The sequence below is a fragment of the Leopardus geoffroyi genome, chromosome B4, assembly GCF_018350155.1.
Source record: "Leopardus geoffroyi isolate Oge1 chromosome B4, O.geoffroyi_Oge1_pat1.0, whole genome shotgun sequence".
NCBI lineage: Eukaryota > Metazoa > Chordata > Mammalia > Carnivora > Felidae > Leopardus > Leopardus geoffroyi.
The window spans coordinates 36,421,758-36,445,236 of NC_059341.1; the positions used below are offsets into that span (position 1 = coordinate 36,421,758).

The following is a 23,479-nucleotide window of genomic DNA, read 5'->3' on the forward strand; positions in this document are numbered from 1 at the left end:
AAAAAACCCCACAAATCAAAGAATGCCATGCACTGATTAAATCTGTTTAACTGCTTCCACCATTCTAAAAAAAAATAACCCTGACTTCTGGCCACCCCTTACATAAGACCCTGCACACCTTACACTGCTCCTACCCCCTAGTCATACCAGTTGTCCTCACACATGTCTAGTTCTTTTCACCTTCCTGCTGTCACAACACTGATTTCTCCCCACTATTCACATGGCAGGCTTCTCACCCTTTAAGACACAGATTAGGGTGTCTGGGTGGCACCCCAGGTTAAGTATCTGACTTCGGTTCAGGTCACGATCTCAGGGCTCATAAGTTCAAGTCCTACATTGGGGTAAACCCCGCCCTTCTCTTTCTCTCTCTCTCTCTCTCTCTCTCTGTCCCTTGCTTACTTGCTCCCTCTCCCCCTCCCCCTCTCAAAAAAAAAAAAAAAAAAAAAAGACCCAGGTTAAATGTTACTTTCTTAGAGAATGCTCCCTGAGCATTCAATCAAAAATATGTGCTAACCTCTCCAAATTCACCAAATTATTGCCTATTACAGAAAACCTGTTCCTATTCTTTACAGACCTTCTGACAAATTGTAATTTAAAAAAAAAATTTTTTTTTTTTTGGTTTAGGATCTGTATCTCTCTGCAGACTATAAGCTCTCTTAGGGGAGAGACCACAGCTGCTGTATTCATCACAATATATCACCCCAGACTACCACAGCACCACTGGATACTCAATAAAGATCTGTTGATCTGCTGAATGAATGAATGAATGAATGAGCAAGCAAACCCATGAAAAAATATTATCTGCTTAAATTCCTTCAATAGTTCTCCACTGCCTTGAACATAAAATGAAATGCTGGAGTAGAACATGAGACTAAATTTGCTTAAGCATGATCAGATTGCAGGCACCTCCCTATCCCTCCCACAGTTCTCCCTCCCATAGATCATGCCATACATATTTATCCTAAATTATAGCTACTAACCACTATTTAAAGTTTCCTGGATGCCTCCAGTTTTCACATATGCTGATCCCTCTGCATGGAATATGGTGAATATCCTTCCACATCTTTTTTGCTTAGTTCTTTCTTTTTAAGACTCAGCTCATGCATTGGCCATCTCCTCCAGGAAGCCTTCTATAGATCTCTCCAATCTGGATTGTATGCCTGTCCCTCCTCTTCTTATTCAGATCACTACCACGGCACTTACCAAACTGAACCATAATTATAAGTTCATTCTTCAGTCTTTCCAAACAAACTGTGAACTTCTTGAGACAGAGGCTATTTTTATTACCTTTTTATTTCCAGTGCTTACTGTAGAGTCTGGAAAACTACAAGGTATTCAATAAAAGTTTGTAGAAAGGGCAGCATAAGTAAAAGGGTCATTATTTTATTTTCTGAGCATTACTGCCACTTAATTTAAAAAATGAGAAATATAACTTACTATAAATATTCAGACCAGTACAAGACTATGTTTATATGACCAAAGAATAAACTGTCAACTCTGGGAATAGCTAAAAGTTAATAAGGCAATGGAAAAGTTTGAAGAGTACAATGATAGTTTGATGAGCATACATCACCTTCTGTAGGCTACCCAGTTACTAGTGATGCTTCAGTAGTGGCAACTGTTCTGTTTGAAAAAGTATTTGGGTATCATGGTGATAAATGCTGTGTAACTGATTGGATAGATTTGCAACCAATAGGGAATTTAATATATCTTTAAGAATAAAAAAAGAGATGGGACACTTGCCAGTTGCCAGTTGCAGACTGGGCCCCATTCACTCATGTGCCTTGCTCCACTTCCTCCACAACTGTGTCTAACAAACCAGACATGACTGAGGATAAGAAATTTGATTAAGTCAAAATTGAAGAAGTTAGAAACACAAGAAAAAATCCACTGCCTTCAAAAGAAACAATGGAACAGGAGAAGCAAGCGAATCATAATGAAGCAAGCATTTGTCACCAATATGCACTGTACATTCCATAAGCACTGCCTTCTTATTTTACTTTTTTTTTTTTAGCTATTTAACTTTGCAAAATGCAAAGAAACTGGATCAAGTTTAAATGACTATACTGCCCATTTTCACAATAAAGAATCAAGAACTTCTGACAGGGAAGGCGAAAAGCCTGTCTTTCCCACCTGCCTGTCTAGCTGGCAGGGAAGGAAAAGAACTTGCATGTTGAAGGAAGAAGGTGGATAGTACAACTGTGAGATCCAGAGTAAAAACCAAGCTGGCCCAAGGTAGGCTGTAAAATGCAGTTTAATCAAGAGTGCCATTTTTTGTTGTTCAAATGCTTTTAATTACTGGAATGCATAATACCTGGGAAAAAATTTTTAAGATGTAATCCTAAAAAATGCTCATTAATCTATAAGTACCTGCATACAAATCACAGGTATAACTTTATGATCTTCTGGGTCAAAATTTAAACTTAACATACAAGCCAAATAATATCAAAATGGCAATTTAAAAAATGAATACCACTATTAAAAATGAGATTTTAAAACAAAAGTCAGAACTCGTGTAAATGTTAGTTATATTGAGAGGATATATCTTTATCCCTCAAAACATTAAAAAATGCACTTTAGGAACATATAAATCCAGACTACTGAGCCACAAGAAAATGTCTTACTACGTTAGAGGGGTTTTTTAAATCCTTGGTTAGCAATGTAGTTGTAAAAGACTTCTTCAAAAAATAATCTTAGTGAAGATATTTAAAGTATTCTTTTCAAGTTAAAAAAAAAAAGCATTTCAAAAATTTAACCTTACAGCAGCACTGCTGAACTAAAGAAATTGCTCCCTACCTCCTCACAATTATGAGACTTAAGACAGCCAAAATTACTCTATTCTCATTTTAGGAAAATGGATTCTCATATTCAACAAAACACAAAACCTGCTAAAACTTGAGCAGAGAGAAGTTTCAGAAAAAGAAAATCCATGTGGAAAAGCACAAAGCAAAAGTAAAAGGAGCCCTTGGGTTTCCCTCCATGGGATTACATTCACTTTCACTTCTCCATTTGCCAACACAGGTTATAGGACATCTTCCTTCACTGGATCATTATATTTTTATATTTATATTTTATATTTTTATATCATTTATATTTTATATTTTTATATCATTATGTATCTTTATATTTGGGGGCATAGGCTCAATATGGAACAGCATGTATTGGGAATAAAGAAACTGTAACGGGATCCTATAAGAAGAAATGTTTTCCCTTGACCCTTTTTTGCCTCTCAAACTTTTTTTTTTTTTTTCAACGTTTATTTATTTTTGGGACAGAGAGAGACAGAGCATGAACGGGGGAGGGGCAGAGAGACAGGGAGACACAGAATCGGAAACAGGCTCCAGGCTCTGAGCCATCAGCCCAGAGCCTGATGCGGGGCTCGAACTTACGGACCGCGAGATCGTGACCTGGCTGAAGTCGGACGCTTAACCGACTGCGCCACCCAGGCGCCCCTTGCCTCTCAAACTTTAAAAGGCTCTGTATTTTATTTTAGTAAAAGAGACTGTTCCCAAACAATTTTACTCTGCACTTTAAGAAATCAAGAAATGCAGATATTCTCCTTCTATTAGAGGGTGTTATTTCTTCTCAGAGGCTAAATTTAAGAGACAGAAATGTCCCTAGCCAAAAAAAAAAAAAAAAAAAAGCTTTACCCATTTAAGATGTTTCTTTTTTTTTAAATTTTTTTTTCAACGTTTATTTATTTTTGGGACAGAGAGACACAGAGCATGAACGGGGGAGGGGCAGAGAGAGAGGGAGACACAGAATCGGAAACAGGCTCCAGGTTCTGAGCCATCAGCCCAGAGCCTGACGCGGGGCTCGAACTCACGGACCGCGAGATCGTGACCTGGCTGAAGTTGGACGCTTAACCGACTGCGCCACCCAGGCGCCCCGAGATGTTTCAAATGAATATTTCTAGATTACCCTGGTGTATACAATTAATACATATAAGTAAAATTAACAGCAGAGCTGAAAGACAGAAAAAGATAAAAATAAAAGAACAGAAGATGACAGCAGGAGGGGACAGTGGATTAAGATTATATAGCCTCAGAAATACAAACATAGAAGAGGCTTCTTCATACTTTAAACCACTGAGAGCTCAAATGACTGGTCTCATGCAATATTTTACTCAATAGCTTCAGATAGGCAATGAGTAGCAGCATGGTAGAAAAGAAGAAAAAGATAAACAGGGAGGAGAGAAAGAAAAAAGCATGCAATTAAAAGCAAATTATACATAGCCACTTTGGAAGACAGTTTCACAGTTTCTCACAAAGTTAAATATAATCTTACCATACAATCTAGCAATTCCCAGGTGTTTACCTAATTGAGTGGATAATTTATGTCCATAAAAAAACCTACACACAATGTTTATAGAAGCTTTATTCATAATTGCCAAACACTGGAAGTAATCTAGATGTTCTTCAGTAGGTAAAGGAATAAACAAATCGTAGCATGTCAATACAATGGAATATTATTCAGAAGTAAAACAAAATGAGCTATCAGGCCACAAAAAGACACAGAAGAACCTTAAATGCAGAGACTAAGTGAAAGAAGCCAGTGTGAAAAGGCTACAAACTGTGTTTCCAACTATATCGACATTTTGGAAGAGGAAAAACTAGAGAGACAGGAAAAAGACCAAGGATTACGGAGGTGGAGGAAGGATGAATAAGTGGAGCACAGGGGACATTTAGGGCAGTGAAACTATTCTGCATGATACTGTAATGGGGAATACATGATATTATACATTTGGCAAAACCCAGAGAAGTGAACAAGATGAAGAGCGATCCAAAATGTAAGCTATGGACTAGTTAATAATGTATCAACACTGGCTCATCAATTTTAATAAATCTGTCACACCAATGTTAACACTAGGGAAAACTGAGGTGGAGGAAGGAATATATGGGAATTCCATGAACTTTCTGCTCAACTTTTTTGTGAACTAAAAAAAGAAACTGATCTAAAATAAGTCTATTATAAATAAACAATACATAAACACATAAATTTATAAATAAATCTACCCCCCAAAAAGCAAATTATAAGTAGGTTCACACAATAATACGTTTTAAAAACACATACCAGTTTACATGTCATAATGACAAGATGTATTATTAATTGTCAACATTTCTATGATTCCCAATATGTAAGACTTGTCATTATACAATGATTCCTAAACAGAAAAAATCTTCACAGAAAGAAAAAAATGGGGTCATTTTGAAAATAAAGGTAAGAATGTACAAAAGGTAAAATCAATAAAAGAAAACACCTCTTCACCCTGGAACAATGACTGTCACCATCCCTTCTCTGAAGCTCTGCACTACCCAAGCTCTACTTAACTGTACATGAGGAAATATTCAAATTACAAGTGGACAAGGCATTTATGTAGGAACAAAGCACTGAAAGACATGAAAAGTTCAATCTCTGCTAATATCAGTTTGTCTTTCTACACTTAACATTAGAGAAAACATATCCTCATACTAACAGTTAAGAAAGGACCTCCTTAAGGCGCACACTACACCATGCCTGCTTTCAGAATGCACCTTCTTCCTTGTTATGCAACAGTATACCTTAACTCACAAGACCACTGGTGGTCTCATCATGGGGGTTCCCAAAAGATTCAGGTTACTCTCTCAATGAACTCTTTTTACCATATTTCTCCAACAAAGAAATGGAAAGGAAACAATAACTAAAAAAATTAAATGTCACGATCTCTGTGTAAGATTCAAAATCTCTATTCATATTCTCAAAATGGAAACTGATATTAGAGACTTTACTTGTTAAAACCATTTTTCCATTCACATTTCCCATCTTTAGTTATTCCTCCTAACAAAAAAGTCAAAAGCCACTGCACAGGGATCTAAAAGATGTAGAAAAATATATAAAGCAAACACCACACACAGCAACAGTAGAACTCTTTAATAAGTCACCTCAGGGTTGAGACATACTGATTGGTTAGTCTCAAGTGTCATGATACCTATGTCCTTCATACTTGCTATTCACCTTTACTTGTTATAACTTTAACTGCTCTCTTGAACAAGGCAGGGTATAAATAAACTATCTGCTATTTAAAATTAACATTTTAACTCAGATCTGTTTGTGTTTTCCCATTCAATTTAAAAGCAGGATTGTGACCAGTCTTGCAACACACAGACAAGCTCCATTTCATCTCAACAGATACATGAGCATATACTACATAAATACATGTGAAATAAGTCCCAAATTATGAATGCAGAGATTTTTAACATCATAAGTCAATTAACATGAGCCAAGTCTTATGCAAACATAAGAATTTCAATTCTTATTTAGGTCCAAATACTTGTACCTGATGAAGTGCTTCTGAAACCCTATAAACATATGCAGAGTTTGCCTAAACTATACTGGTTGGGTTTTACCTTTTGTTTAACCAGCAGCATTGCCAGTAACTGTATAAAATTGCAGACCTGTTTTTCAGCACTGGTCCTGGCTGACTCCTCTTGTGCTAGCACCATTTCTCGCTCTGCAGTTATCTGTACACTTTCTCTTAGTGCTTCTTCCAGCTCTTCAATCCTGTCATCCTTCTTACGGAGACTGTCCTGGAAAACGATGGAAGACCAGGTGAAGTAGACTAATTAGTTAACCCAAGAGAGCCTATTTATCAAGAAAGGTTATTTGCTTATTAAATATTCTTCCCTTCAGAAATAAATCCAAGCCAGAAAGATATCTTCACAGAGGAAAGAACAAGGGAAGAAAAGAAGTCTAATAGGAGGTTGAAGAAGAATATTATTAAGAGCAAAGCATCAAGTTAGTTAAGCAAGAGAAACTTGTGATGGATTTGTTCTCTGTAACACAGAGAATAAAACCGTGCTAAGCAGCACACACAGCAAGGGCTTGATTACTTAAAAACACAAAGCTGTTTTTGAACTACTCTCTAAACTGGGCTTTAAGCCAGCTTTGATGAAGCCTAAGTAGTAAGACACAATACGAAAACATTCTCTCTCCCTGAAAAGTTCAGCCTAGATGAAAAAGTTAGATAAACAGCATGATTTTTCAGATTATATTCTTCATATAGACACTCATTAGCAAACTAATTTAGAAAAAAAGAAATGAAAGTGATGTTTCCTAATGATTTCAAGACAGCAAAGTTTTCTCTTAATTTCATATGAGAAAACTAAAAATGATAACTGGATATAAGTGATCTGGCTAAGGATGAGTAATTTCATTAGCCAACCAATTCCCACTAGCATTGATATTCTAAATAAGCTGAAAAATTAACTCTTGGGAAGGTAAATATGGGTTTCTATCAGAAAGACAAAATCCTATAGGACTTTAAGAACATGTAATAAAGGAAAGATCTTAAAATAAGAAGGATAAATGAAGCAGAGGCCAAGCAATATTAAGAATTAGATTCATCAGATTATAAGCATTTCCTCTTTAAATTCTTCTAGAACCAAAAGATTAAAAATAAAGTGCTGCCTTTTATTAATACAATTAAATTAAAAACACAAGAACAAGAATTACTAAAACATTCTCCAACTTTCAGAATACTTGCCATCAGTAAAAGATATGAAAGGATTTTGTCTTTTTTTGTGCAACTCTCACTTAATTAGATTGTAGTTCACTTTTATAAGTGCAAGGCACAGAAAGTCCTTCCTAACAACTTTGTCTTCAAAAATCCAGAACTTGAAATCTGTCAAAGGTTAGTCAGATTTTTCTTCCAGCACTAAAAGAATAGCATCTTTAAAAAAAAGAATATTCACATTTCAGTAATGCATGCCATGTTCCCTCCCCCCCTTTTTTTTTAAGTGTTCATTCTTCTAGTAGAAAATGTTATAAAATACCCTGATTTGGTCCTGTAAGTAAGGTTCTGCCTTGTACAGGACAGTTTAGCTCTATCAAAAAATGCTTTCTTGAAATCTTAATGCTTCCAGGTGGCTTGCCATGAGTAGCAGAGTGCAGCTTCTAAAACCGTTGAAGCTTCAGCCGAAGGTTCCTAAAACAACGCCAGGGGAAATGAAATGATGCCAGTAAAAACAAAGGCCAAGGTAGTTTCAATTCAAAGAAAATGAAATGTAACAGAAGGATTATGTAGAAAGAGACAGATCAGTGAGTTCAGTCCTCTCAAAATGTCTAATGAATAACTTTATTTGTAGTAACATGGGATTTTGAATTACAAATTGTAAGCAAAAAGAATCACTAATGTTTCCCATTATCAACTGGTTGTGAATAACTCAGAATTATGTTTTTGTCCGGTCAGTTATTTTCTTCACTCTTAAGCTATCTTTTGAAGATCTCCTGAGAGGCTTCTGTTATTCTAATCTAAATTATCCCAAAGAACTTCCCAGAACCTATTTCAAACAAACAGGCTTATCTGCATTTCTGCATGGACTGCAGCTTTGCAGTTTTATCAGTAAAACTTTTTTAGAGAGAGTTTACTTAATAATTTATCATAATGCAGATAATCAGTACAGGTTTTCATACTGAAAGTTTCATCAAAACCAGTAAGAAAATCAGTCTACCATATGAGCTCAGTGCACCAGGCCATTTATTTAAGCAAAGTTTTCCAGAGGGGGCACCTGGGTGGCTCAGTCGGTTAAGCATCTGACTCTTGGTTTCGGCTCAGGTCATGATCTCAAGATTTGTGAGTTAAAGCCACACACTGCGCTCTGTGCTGACAGTGTGGAGCATGCTTGAGATACCCTCTCTCTGTCTCTCTCTCAAAATAAACTTAAGAAAAAAAAATTTTTTTTCTAAAAGTTTTCTGGACTTTGTGGTAAACAAAGCCTTGCTCAAAATCTGTGTCCATAATAAGGACAAAGAACAAAAGCCAAGAAACACCATAAATAAAAAGAAGAAAACTATTAAACAATATTCATGAAATACGAAAAATTACATAACTTATACTATCTAAGATCAATGTAAAACTAAGTATGGAACCATTTGCTCTAAGGAAGCTGTAATAAACCAGGGTAGTAACAGAAGAATGAAGACACCAAATACCCTCATCACCTTCAAAACCAACACCAATAGAGTCCATAACTACTTAATCCGTCTAGTGAGTAAAATTTGGCTCCAGCTTTATTTTCAGAATCTTAATAGATGTTTGATAAGGTAAACAAGGAAGTTTCCTTTGTACTGAATTACACACCTTGAAACTGTTTCATTTAATAAAATATTAATGAGTTTTTAATAAATTAATAAAATATTAATAAATTTTCATTTAATAAAATAAAATGAATCTGTTTCATTTAATAAAGTATCTAAATGCCAAAAATGAATAGAATCTTTCAGTTCTACAAATACTGGCACACTGGCACACCTAAACACACTGACAGATCATATTTATAATTATCTGTTCTTGTTGTTACACTTTCGGTGACATTTTCTACACTTAGACCATAATATGGGTATTCTCTCTCTTTTTTTTTAAGTTTAGAATACTAGAGAAAAGATTTTTAAAAGTTTGGAAAGACCAAAAATGATCACCCACAAAGAATAAAAAGTTGGAAGGTACTGGAATTTTTTATTGGAAACACATTAGGGAACTAGAAGACCACTGAAGTAATACCTTCAAAACTCTGAAGGAAAGATGCTTTCCGATCTAAAATTCTATATCCGAACTATCATTCAAATGTAAGGGAAGAATTTACTTCACACCACAAACTCTCAGAAAGTTAGTAGGAATGTGCTCCAACAAACTTAAGAAGTAAACATACAAAGAGGAAGACATGGGATCCAGAAAAAAAGGAGTCTACCACAAATGAGTGGTGAAGGGAACCTAGAGGTAATGACAAGCTTAGAGAATAACTACAATTTGGAGGAGAGGACAGATACTCACGGAACGGTGTTTCCAAGAAAAAACGGTGGATGAATAGATTACCAGGTTAATAAATAAGGGCTGATGTATTCTACAATAGTACCAATAATGAAAGGAATGTTAGAGTAGGAGAAAGGAATTTGGGAATAAACTGGTGATATGTATACAAATACATAATAAAACAAATTTAAAAACCGAAAGCTGTTGTTATCAACAGGAAAAACTAAAGGTAAACTAAAGGAAATGTAATCATAATATATTACGTGCTTGAGACATAATAAGGTAAAACTTAATAAACTACGAGATGGAAGGAGGGAAGTGTGTGTGGTAACTTGCATTAAAAGGCTAATTCCTTATCATTCACGGTAAGAAGTCAGTAGGTAACTAATGTCCAAATAAGGAAAATAAGAAAACAACAATATAAGAATGTTATTTGGAAAGGGAGAAGTAAACAGAAGAAACAACCAAAACGGTGAAAGTACTTGTCTCAGCGGAGCAGGAATCCAGGTTAGACAAGAATGAGGTTGAGGGCTATCACAATTAATTGTCAGCCATGTAGCATTATTTCACTTTGTAAATGATATAAATAGGTATTGTTCAGAAAAAAAAATATATCAAATTTAAAAATATGTTAAAAGAGAAGCACGTAATGCAAATAAATTAGTAAAAATACAAGAATTTCTGGCAATAGTTATAAATGTGGTAACTATTTCAGGTACGGATACTCTAAACATATGGGTTAACTATATACTATGGAAAGAGAACAGTCTGGGCAAATATACTGCAAGATAGTGCTAATGGTGAAAAAACATATACGAATTTTAAGGCACTCTTCCTCTTTTTTTTATTCAAAAGTTGAATTTTTTCATGCCAATAATTTGTATAGCATGTCAAAATTATCAGAAATTCTTTTCCGGGGCGCCTGGGTTGCTCAGTCGGGTAAGCGTCCAACTTCGGCTCAGGTCATGATCCTGCGGTTCATGAGTTCAAGCCCCGTGTCAGGCTCTGACAGCTCAGAGCCTGAAGCCTGTTTCAGATTCTGTATCCCTCTCTCTTTGCCCCTCCCCTGTTCATACCCTATCTCTCTCTCTCTCAAAAATAAAATAAATAAATTAAGAAATATTTTTAAAGAAATTCTTTTCCAGTCATTAGGTAATGATGGTATATTTTAATAAGAACATTTTTGAGATAAAAGTTTAAACATCCCAACAGCATATGTGTAAGACACAGCACCAAGCCCTAATTCAAATAGCACTAACTATTCTGCCAACAGAGAAAAACTATGGATTTAAAGGAAAAAGAATTCAGCATATGGCATATCACTTTAATACCTAAGATATAAAGTGCCTAGTATTAGCTGTTTATTGTAATATAATAAGTTGCCTCAAAACATAGCTGCTTAAAACAACAGTGAACATTTTTTTAATCTCACACAGCTTCTGTGGGTCCGGAACTCAAAAACAGCTTAGCCAAACAGTTCTGGTTTCTCATGGGGTTACAGTCAATACGTCAGTCAGGATTCAGTCCTCTGCTTCCATTTACATGGTTGGCAAGTTGGTGATAGCTATTGGCAAGGGGTCTCTGTTCCTCTCCACAGGGCTGCCTGAGTGTCATTACGATATGGCGCCTAGCTTTCCTCATAGCAAGTGATCCAAGAGAACAAGGCAGACGCATCAATGTCTTTTATGATCTAGCTTCAGAAGTCACATACTATCACTTCTGACATTTTCTACTGTTCACACAGACTAATCCTGACACAATGTAGGAGAGGTTACACAAAGGCTCAAACACCAGGAGGTGACAATGATCGGGGGCCATTTTGGAAGATGATTATCATAGCATGTTAGAGTATACCTTTAGTATAAGAAAACTGAATTATCAAATGAAGCAATGAAGCATGACAACAGTGAATATCATAACTGCTTGAGAGTAGAATACCTGTTAGGATAACAGGGTCTTAATAGAAAGACATAGCTTTTGCTATGAGAGTATATTAAAATGGAACCAAATTAACACTAGATTACCTAAAATGTAAAAGACAAATATTAAGCAAACTTCACAAAATTGGGATATCCATTGGCTATCAGCAAAATATACATTTTGTCAACAATTATTCAGAATAAAACTCATGATGGGATTGAGTTCTAATGAAATATTTGTTTTATAAATTTTTTAAAATGTTTGTTTCTGAGAGAGAGACAGAGACAGAGAGATAGACAGAATCTGAAGCAGGCTCCAGGCTCTGAGCTGTAAGCACACAGCCCAATGCAGAACTCAAACTCACCAACTGAGAGATTGTGACCTGAGCCGAAGTCGGAGGCTTAACCAACTGAGCCACCCAGGCACTCCTCTAGTGAAATATTTTCTTATGATTATGGTAAAAATTAAAGTAATCCAACTTAATTTGTTAGTAGTTCAGTACTAAGAATACTCGATATGCCAATCAATCAAAGGTCAACTGAAAAAATTACTGGGCAAATGTTTAAATAGCTATATGTAATAGAGAATACTAATAGGTTTAGTCCTCACATTTTAGTTAAGTTTCTTTCTTTTGGAAACAAACCCATTTTTAAGGAAATTGGCCCTCACCTATGAATTCCCTATGAATTTTCATTATAATTGATTTTACTCTTAAGGGGGAAAAAAAATCACAAAATTTAGCAAAAAAAAAAAAAAACAGTCTAATTTAAAATTACATAGAGAGGAATTATTTGTACTATTTGGAGTTAGCCAACTGTCTAGCCCTCACTATTTAGAAAAACGTTAAATTGGCAGGGTGGGGGGAAAAAAACCACATAGAGGAAGAAACTTCAATTTCATTCACCTGCTCTAACTTGGAATTTCACTCTATTTAACGAATTTAGGCAACCTTAAATTTAGAATGTACTGTATAACACAGACAACTCACTTAAAAGCCATCTGGAGACAGGAAAGGAACATGCTTTACCATTTTAAATAGTTTGTATCACTTAAAATGAGAGCAATATCTTTAGAATTTTACTTCAACTGCTGTAAGTTATGTTTGTACTCATCAAAACTAACAAAGACCAGTTTTCCTACCATGAGATTAGGTGCTGAAGCCTACTTACTATGACAACTACACTTATCAAATAAGGTCATATAAGATCATTTCATTTACAGAATATAGGGTTCAAAGCAGGGGGTGTGTATGACTAGTTTTGGGGGTATGGTAGAGGGAGAGAGGAAGTGGGAAGCTACCAAAGAATTCTTCATATCCTTAAATAAGAAGACTCCTATAGTCGAATGAGATTAGGGCAAAAGCTGTAGCAGCTGTAACTTGAGGCAAATTAACAAGAAGACCAGATTCTAGCAAATTCCATACTACTAATTCCCCTAATAGACTCATCTGAACTTTGCTTCTTGACATCAGCTCTGTCAACATCAACTATATACCACTGCAGCTCTAAGACTCTAGTCTCCACAGCCTTTCCTTCAAATCAAACATTCGTTAAGGACAGCAAAGGCAAACCAAACAAAAAAAAACCCCAGCAATTAAAAATAATTTTTTGTTCTCTTCAAACATCTTCCTCACAATTAAAAGGAAAAACGGTACAATACTACAGTACCATAAAAAGAAGTCACCTGAGGAGCACTTGGGTAGCTCTATCAGTTAAGCGTCCAACTTCGGCTCAGGTCATGATCTCATGGTTTTTGAGTTCAAGCCCAGAATCAGGCTCTGTGGTGACAGCTCAGAGCCTGGAGCCTGCTTTGGATTCTGTGTCTCCTTTTCCCTCTGCTCTTCCCTCCCTCCCTCCCTCTCTCTTTTTCAAATATAAACAAACATAAAAAAAAAAAAAAAAAAAAAAGAAAGAAATCACTGGATAATGACAGATCTTCTTAAGCTTCTCCCTCTGTCAACAGCAGAGGGAAGGTCACTGCAAATCTCACAAAGGTTCTCCAAGGTAACCCAGCCTCCCATGTTCACTCATCACTTTCCCAACTTGAACTCTGTCTTGGTTATGGAGGTTATTTATTTGGGTTAATAGTAAGAGTTGCTTCTTTGGAATAAAAACCACTTATCAGAGAAGTTTTAACATGTTCTGAAAGATATTAATGTTAACTGCTATCCATTATCCTTAACATAAAGAGACAGTAATTTTTTATTACTCTCAACCCCACTGCTTATTCTTCCTCTCTTTTCCCCATCCTCCAAGCATACAAACACATGCAGAAGATTTCATTAGAATCATTCAACATGTCAGAATTCAATTACCAACTGCTTAGATGCTAACTGGGAGAAAAAAAATTGAAGCTAGATGCACTGATGAAGTCAATTTTATGAAAAGAAAGCCACCCTAACACAGAGACAGAATTTGGTTATACACCAACTATTTTTTATTTTAAGGAAATGCTTTGGCATAAAATTTAAAGGTATTTTCTTCCCCCTTCTGTCCATAGTCCCTCAAACATCTCCCGCACTCAAAGCTGAACTCTGTTATAACCTTAATTTTCAAAAATCAAAGTCAAACAAGAGCAGATGCATTTCATTAAAGAAAGAGAAATATATACATATACAATGGTGCTTATTTATTTATTTGACGGGGGAAGGGCAGAGAGAGAATCCCAAGCAGGCTCCGCACTGATAGCATGCACCCCTACATAAATTTTACAGAATATATAGTAAAAATATCCCATGTAGATGAGCCAGGTTTTTATCTTAAAAATTCTGGTATCAAAAACTTGAGCAAGGACTTAGGGTTAGCCTAATCCTAGTACATGTCTCCTCTGATCAATAATGCTTATAGAGGGGCACAGGGGTAGTTGACTGAGTGACTGACTCTTGATTATGGCTCAGGTCATGATCTTGTAGTTTGTGAAATTGAGCCCCACACTGGACTCTGTGCCAGATTCCTTCTCCCTCTCTCTCTGCCCTCCCCCTGCTTGTGTGCATGCTCTCTCTCTCTCTCTCTCTCAAAAATAAAATAAAATAAAATAAAATAAAATAAAATAAAATAAAATAAAATATAATGCTTATTAAAAGAACAAGCATAAATTTTCAAAGTCTTTACCAAACATGCCAAAGATAACCTTTTATTTAAAATAATGAATAACTGATGTGGTCTATAAGAGGATGACTTTTGCCTTTGAGGTCTTAGCAAAAGGGATATATAAAGCCTGCTTCTGCTCTCTCTTAAAAATAAGAATCTTATTACAGACTTCACTTTCCAAATACAAAGTAGGAGTTTCCACAACAACACAAAGGAAAGGATTAAACCATTCATTTTACTGAGGTGAGGATACAGTACTTGTAAGAATTTTAGTGCCAAATGTAACTTTAACCAGCCATTATTTTATGGGGAGCATTCTTATAATAAGCTAAAAGGATGTGGCTAAAAGTTCCCATAGAATAGGGCTAACCTTTGGGCACCTGGGTGCCTCAGTTGGTTAAGCGTCTGAGTTCAGCTCAGGTCAGATCTCAATGTTCATGAGTTCAAGCCCTCCATTGGGCTCTGTGCTTATAGCTCAGAGCCTGGAGCCTGCTTTGGTTTCTGTGTCTCCTTTTCTCTCTGCCCCTCTCTCTCAAAAATGAATAAATATTTAAAAAAAAAAAAAGAGAGAGAGAATAGGACTAACCTTAACAGTAGGAAGCATCTTAGTAGACTACACATGAATATTATCAATAAACATTCTTTCAGTAAATTTCACTGGCAATCAAATAGAACTGAACTTTGGCCAGAGAGAAAAGTATCCGCAGAGTCTATTTCAACCACTGTAGAGTTCCTTAGAATAAATTCATGACTTGTTTTTTGTTTTCTAAATGGTAAAAAGCAGCACAGTTTGGGCTAAAACCTTTTAAAAACTACACACATGCCAAAAATTTGAGTAGGTGCTTCACCTACAGGAAAGCCAAATTTTCAACTTAATTCCAGCAACTATGCACAAGGTTGTAAAAATGGACCTAATTTGTATATACTTTTCCAGTGTGATCCCTAAGTCCATTTAATATTTCTTGAGAACACCATAAACACCCACCTACGTCCATATTCTAGACAGAAAAAGACCTATTTTGCCAAAGAAAAAAATTAAAGAGGAAGAAATGACATAGGATTAAATCTTTAAATAGGTCAAGGAGAATATTTGTTAAGGAACCAAAATTGATTTTTACAAGAACATCATTAATATATTACAGGTACCTAATATATTAGGTGACACATCACATACTATTTCTAGAAAGAGATCAGAGAATCTTAATTTTTTTAATGTTTTCTTAAATAATTACCCCCATGGCCAATGTGAAAACCAAACATAAGTAGTCTTCATTTCAGAAAGGAAAAACATCTCTTACCCAAATGGAAGAATGTTTGCTTTTGCTACAGCAAATCCAATCAATTTTTAAAGAAAAACACAAATGTTTCACTGATAATGCTTCTGAAAAAAGAATATGTCTAAATATACATAAAGTTTTCCTGTCACTATTTCTATTGTTTTCATTTTCTTTGAACTTTGTTGTTAATATTCATTGGTCTCAGGAGAGCTGACTCACAAGAGCCACAGTGTTCTTTCAGCAGTCCCATTAATCTCTGTGACAGTACCCTCTCTCAAGGTTAAATTCAAATACTTATCTTTGTTATAAATAAAAACAAAGCACCAAACCACTATCAAACCGAGCTTCATCCCTACCCACCTTCAGTCTACTTTGTCTTATTATTAGAATATGACTAAAACTTGTAGTTTTGTCAAAAGACAAAGTGAGTGTTACTACTTAAAAAATAAAAACATATAAGGTAAATATTCTCACCTAACTGCAGATAACATTTCTTTGTTAAAATATTTGAAGTCCTGGGTGCCTGGGTGGCTCAGTTGGTTGGGCGGCTGACTTCAGCTCAGGTCACGATCCTGTGGTTCGTGGGTTTGAGCCCCATGTCAGGCTCTTTGCTGACAGCTTAGAGCCTGGAGCCTGTTTCGGATTCTGTGTCTCCTTCTCTCTCTGCCCCTCCTTTGCTCATTCTCATTCTCATTCTCTCTCTCTCAAAAATAAACATTTAAAATACCTGTGTGCGTGTGTGTGTGTGTGTGTATGTGTGTGTGTGTATATATATATATATACACACACACATATATATATATATATATATATATATATAAAGTCCTTAAAGAGTAATCTATGAAATTTTAAAGACTACTAGAATGCTAAATATTGTAGCATCATACAATTTTTTTTTAATTTGTAACTTAAATTTTATTATAACAATTATAGCTGCAGTTAGTGAATGGCTGCCTATGTAAAACAATATTTAAGAAAGGCTGAAAAGATATGTTTAAAACAGCCCTTAACCTAAGGCAGATATAAACTAGCACAGAAGAGAAAGTGATTAAATCATACAAAAGCAATTATAATATATTAAAAAGTATAAAATGACAAAGTATAATTAAACATATAGGCTGAGGAACAATAGATAAGACAATAACAAAACAGGGTACAGATCATAAACAAAGATTAATTTTAAGCCAGAATGTTTAGGTGGTAAAACTGGAAATCCACCGGGGAAAGATTCTGTATAAGAAAAAGAGCATAGATTAGAAAATCAACAAACTGTATTTACGAAACATCAACACTATAGCTTCTCTAGAATATAGTAGCTATACTAGGAAGTATCTCACCTAAAAATGAGGTTAGAAATACTTAAAGGTTTGGTTGATTGGAGACTCCAAAGGCCAGGCTAAGATGCTTGTGAATGAGTGTTCTGGACATCTATCAATTCAACTGAAATCAATAAACACTTTTAGAGAGAACCAACTATGTACAACATACCAAGACCTAATTCCCAAACTCAAATATATGGGGGAAACAACACACAAATTATTAGTATGTAATATAAAGTAGGATAAAACAGATATCAAAGCAGAAACAAAGTCTAATGGAATTACAACAGAGGCCTGATTAATACCAACTGTGAGGATTTGGGCAGGCTTCACAAGGGAGGAAGCATCTGATCTGAACCTTATAAAGATAGGCAGCCTTTCAACAAAGAGATTTCCTAATCGCAACATCACCATCAGTCAAATCAGCTAAGATTATGCTTTCATATAATGTTTATTTAGGAGGTCCTTATTGCTGGGATTTGCCTAATTTCGTTTTTTTATACAGCAGTTACTTACAAATTGCACTATAACACACCTTTTGACAAAAAGAGCATATCACAGCACTCAGCACAGTGACAGTTCCATAACGGGCACACAATAAATGTTTACTGAGGACAACTACAGATTATTCTGAAATCTTATTTACCCAATCAAGGTGAAATACAGCTTACAAAAAAATATTAATGAAACAACTCAGAACTAAATTTAATACAGAGCTAAATTCTTGAGTAAGGGAAACAAAGTTCAGCAAAATTAAATGCAGACTATCAAGAGAAGAGGCATTATAATTAAAAAACACGATAGCAGAAAAGGCTCATCACCAATATGCGTCATCACCAATATGTACAGCATTGTTTTTATCATTCATGTACTTTATTCATGAATATTGAATGGAATTGTAAAATAGTTTAGATGTATATATGGATCATACTACAAACACTTTAAGTAACCATTGTATAATCAAGTCTTAATATCAGTCACATATATACCTAAAGATAGACATTACAAAGACTTTGTGAAGGGCAGTGAATTTTGATGAGTGTGTGACAGAAAAACTGGCCAACGCAAGTGTATAGATCAGTATAGGACCATCTACTATCTCCAAGGTCAATAAGATAGAATGGAAGACATTTATCTACCTTAGCCCAGGGAGATCACTGCTCTTTCCTGACCATTTTGAATACACTGGATCAGACCACTCAATGATGCTGTCCTCTTTCTCAGACTCTCAGCACCATTACCATGATGTACTTACTCCCCACTCTGGAGACCATCTTCTCTCTTGTCTTCTATAATGCCATATTCTCCTTTTTCTCTCCCACCTCAACTGGCCTTTTCATTTTAGTTTCTTTTCAAACACCACCCTCTCCTACCCAAACCCATCTCTACCTACTGAGGATTCCAACAGCTCAGCTCTAGGTCCAGGTTCTTCTGTTAATATTTTACCTCTAGACGATATGACTGATTCCTACAGACTTCAATATGATTTTTAAACTCAAGTCCCCAAAATTAATTTCTATGGACTTTTTATCATTATGTTACATTGTCTTCCCCATAAGGCAATATGCTCCAGAGGCTGTAGGGAGCATGTCTTTTCACTACTATATAATCAAGTCTAGCAACAGACTTTTACACGTAGAAAGCATTTGATAATTTTATACTGAATAAATAAAAGACATCAAGTATGTCTAAGGAAAATGAGTAAAAATTAAGCCTGATATCTTGGAGGGATATAGACTAATCAAGGTACATCAACTCTAATAAAATAGCCATATTTTCATATCATAGCTTTATGATTTAGGTCAGATTTTCAGAACAATCAACTTGTTCAATTAAGTTCTAAATTAAACTAAGGTTTTAAGATATCAAACAATATGGAGAACACAGTAATATCTGCTTTGCGAATTTAGAAATGGTATTTGAAAAAAGCCCAAGGTATCTATCCTGTATCATTAAGCTTGGAGGTAAGATGTTTTTGAAATTCACAGCTCATTTATTTCAAGGGAATGAGAACATGAAGTGGATAATTAAAAGTGCTGAGATGGGTGCCTGGGTGGCTCACTCGGTTAAGCCTCTGACTTCAGATCAGGTCATGATCTCACAATTCGTGGGTTTGAGCCCCACATCAGGCTCTGTGCTGACAGCTCAGAGCCTGGAACCTGCTTCAGATTCTGTATCTTCCTCTCTCTCTGCCCCTCCCATGCTCAATCCTCTATCTCTCTCTCTCAAAAATATATAAACATTAAAAAAAAAAAAGTGCTGAGAAAAGAGTCAATGACAATTTGAAATAAATTTTTAATTCTGAACTAATTATAAAAATACAGAGAGGCTGCAAAATTAGTACACAGTTCCCATATACCCCTCCACCCAGCCTCCTCTAATGTTAAGAGCTTACATAACCATAGTACAGTGATCAAAATTAGGAAATTTACATTGGTACAATACTCTTCACAAAACTAAAGACCTTCTTCTAATTTCAACAGTTTTCCCCTAATGTCCTGCATCTGATTTAGGATTCAATCCAGGATCCCACAGTTCATTTAGTTAACATTTCTTCTAAGTGCCACTCCATCTACAATAGTTTTCAGTCTTTGTCTTTCACAATCTTGACACTTTTAAAGTGTACTGCATAGTTATTTTATAAAAATGTTCCAGAATTTGGATTTGTCTGGTATTTTCTCATAACTGGAATAAGATTATACATTTTGGAGAAAGAGCACAGATATGAGATTGTCTACTTTCTCAGTACATCATATCAAGGGGACCATGATGTCAATATCTGACTACTGCTAATGCTAACCTGAATCATTCTGTTAAGGTGGTGTCTATTAGGTCTGTTCACAGAAATGTTAGTCTTCCCTTTATACCTAATAAACATCTCAGGGAATATATTTTGAGACTATTATTCCTCAAATGTTCACCCACTAATTTTCACAACCATCACTGGATCTGGTCTGCAACACTTATTACTGAGGTGTTTGTTTCGTGGTGATTTTTAAAAATCTGCATCCTTCTACACTTACTAATTAGAAATCTTCTTCGGGAAAGAACTGCCCTCACCCCCCTACTTACTTATGCATTTGATTATTTATATCAGTATGAGCTCATATATATTTCATTCTATGGATTAAATTCAAATATTACCATTATTTATCTTTTTACTCAAATTGTTTTAACATGAGACATTAGGTGCTCCTTCAGGTTGGCTCCTATGTTCTTTCACAAGCCTGCATTCTTTTGTTGAGCATTTTCCTATTTTCTGGAACCACAAAGTTATCCAGGCTCACTGCATATTTTCCCTGCCCCAACCCTGAAATCAACCAAATCTTCAAGATGCCTTGGTTCATCTTACTGAAGAAAGGTGTATAGAAACCAGAATCTGGGTGTTAGGTGTGCTTACTACTTCTAAGCCCTCTTGGTGGACAAAGTGAGGAAATATAAGCATATATAACAACCCCATACATATATACATATCAGTATTTCTATATTTATTTGCATATAAATTAAATACCATGAATTCATACTAATATCTCTGATTCCAGTACAACGCTACAGGGTTTACTTAAGCCTTCCCACTTCACTTATTTATAACTTCTTGCTTGAACAATGAAAAGCTCGCCCTCATTATATTTACTTGAATTCTAGTACACATATCACGTGCTCTCAGAATGGCTAGCCTATCCTTTGTGAGAAACACATTTATTACTAGATTACAACATTTATGTATAGTTCTTTGTCTTTAGCTTTCTAGCATTCAGTCAAGACAATGTCTTCCAAAACTATTTAGGTTAGTTCCTTTCTTCCCCAGCCCTTTGAGGGTGTTTGTATTATACATTTATAAAACAAGGTTACCTGTTAGTGTTTGTATTCTCTTTGGCTTTTCCCCCCACCCCACCCCACCCCACATCTTGATTGGTTTTGTTTACCTAGTTTTCAGCATATGTGAAATAGTACTATGGTTCGGAGAGTCAAAGTCTTTATTACATAACAGAAGGTTCTCCTCAAACCTACCACCCCAATCCCATTTCCCCTTTCCTTCCACTCTTCTCATCACTCCCATAGATAACTGGTCTCTTTAGTTTCTAGTTTATCCTTCCTGTTTTCTTTTGAAAAAGAAAAAAAAAAAGATAAGATATAAGTGTATTTTCTTATACCAAGAGTAGCATACTATAGATAGTCTTTGTGCTTCCCCCCTCCCCCCAACTTAACAGGATGTCCATATCAGGTCATTAGAGATCTTCCTCACTTTTTTTTAAAGCTGCCAAGTCTCCAGTTTGTGGATGTACCATAGAAGACTCAAGTACTCTCTTACTTACAGGCAATTAGGTTGTTTCTAATATTTCACAATTACCCACAGTACTGTAAAGAACCATTTATATATGTATTTTTATATTGCCTGAGCTGTATCTTCAGATACAACAAGATGATGGACAGCTGAGTCAGTAAGTTAACTACATATGTATATATGGTAATTATAACCTACATTAAAAAATCATGTTTTGAACTTTAATAATTTTTAAGAGTAAAAGGGGGCTTCTACAACCAAAAAATCTCAGACAAGTTAATATACATAACACAAAAGTACAAACAGAACACAATGAAATGTCAATGTCCTACATTAAGAAAGGGCACTCGTATCTAAGGCCATGATAAACAATGCCAAGGTTTACAGTCTGCAGGATTCCTAGGTTCTCTCCACTTTCAGGTATCATTTTCATTTCATATGTAAGGAATTTGTTTAATCTTTTTAGAACATTTTTAATGTGTTGAACCAAAAACAAGGAGTAAAGTAACAACTTATTTCCAAACTCACGTTCTGCCAAAAAGGAATACTTTCAGTTCCATCTGAATATTCAAAAAATGGAAAATTGAAAGAAATGAAGTTATCTTTTCAAAACACTTTCAAGATAAAACATGGGATTTTGAATTAAAAAAAAACAGTACAGCAAGGACATCAAATGTGCAAATGCTACACTCAACTATCATGAATAAACCTCACATGTGATGCTGAACAAAAGTCACAGAAGAATAAATATGATGACTCATTTACATAAAATAAAAATATGCAAAACTAACCTATACTTATTTAATATATACACAGGTTGCAAAGAAAAGCAAAGAACAATAAAAGCCAAGATAATAATTTCCTCTAGAGGAAGGGAGGAAAAAATGATCAGGAAGGAATATACATATGACTTCTGGGATGCCAGTAATCTTCTAATTTCTTGAGATGATCACTTTACATGTATTATTTACATTGTGTGTATATGTGTATTTTATGTACTTCTTCTAACGTATTTAATCTTGCAGAATAATGAAAGACAAATTTAAAAAGTAATATCACTGCTTTGTGGCAAACTGTAACTTCTACTAGGAAGAGTGAAGACACCAATGAACTACCATAACTGGCAATCACTGAATAACAAAAAGTGAAAATTAACCTTCTTGTCTTAAACCAGGTTTTAATCTTCATAAACAAAAGAAAACATACTATGTATTTACTAATATCATCAGTAGAATTAAACTTTGGAAGGCAAGATGGCACCTGATAAAGATTATTCATTATTCATCAAATCTGAAAAAATTAAATATACCATATTTTTAACATGATAAAGAATATACTTTAATCCTAGAATTATTATGCCTATAGTGGAAATACTAAAATAATTCCTTCCCTTTACATTTCCTATTTCACAAAAACATCAACAGATGAACCCAAATATATATGCAGAAATTTAAAACACACAAAAAAATTCAGGTATTAGAACTATTTTTAATACAAGTCCAAAATCAATTGCTTTTCTACTATTATACTTTCATGAATTCTGATTAGCCATTTCTCCAAGATCACTAGCTTTTTTTTAGTGGAGATTCATATTTAGAGATCACAATCTGGGTGCTAGGGATGTTGACTACCACTGGTTGTCATTTGCAACAACATGGTTAAGAAGTGAGTGGCAGAGCTAGTTAGTACAAGAGCTGAGATCACATGGAAAATATCCTAGTTGTAACCCTATACTCTTTTCACTATATTTAAATGAACTACATCCATGTGTATCTTGCATATGGCCATGAGCTATCATTTGT

The 23,479-nt window shown here is 35.1% G+C and overlaps 1 protein-coding gene across 24 annotated transcripts in view; it reads right to left on the bottom strand.

Annotated features, from left to right (window-relative positions):
* Positions 1-23,479, bottom strand: part of ERC1 (ELKS/RAB6-interacting/CAST family member 1) — a 524,080-nt gene that overhangs the window by 268,789 nt on the left and 231,812 nt on the right. For 20 of the 24 annotated variants that reach the window (XM_045463914.1, XM_045463916.1, XM_045463908.1 and 17 more), the window contains one exon: positions 6,435-6,566. The exons of the other annotated variants lie outside the window; for them this stretch is intronic. In XM_045463914.1, coding sequence (XP_045319870.1) covers positions 6,435-6,566 — 132 coding nt within the window. The remainder of the gene's footprint in view (positions 1-6,434; positions 6,567-23,479) is intronic. 24 annotated transcript variants of the gene reach the window in all.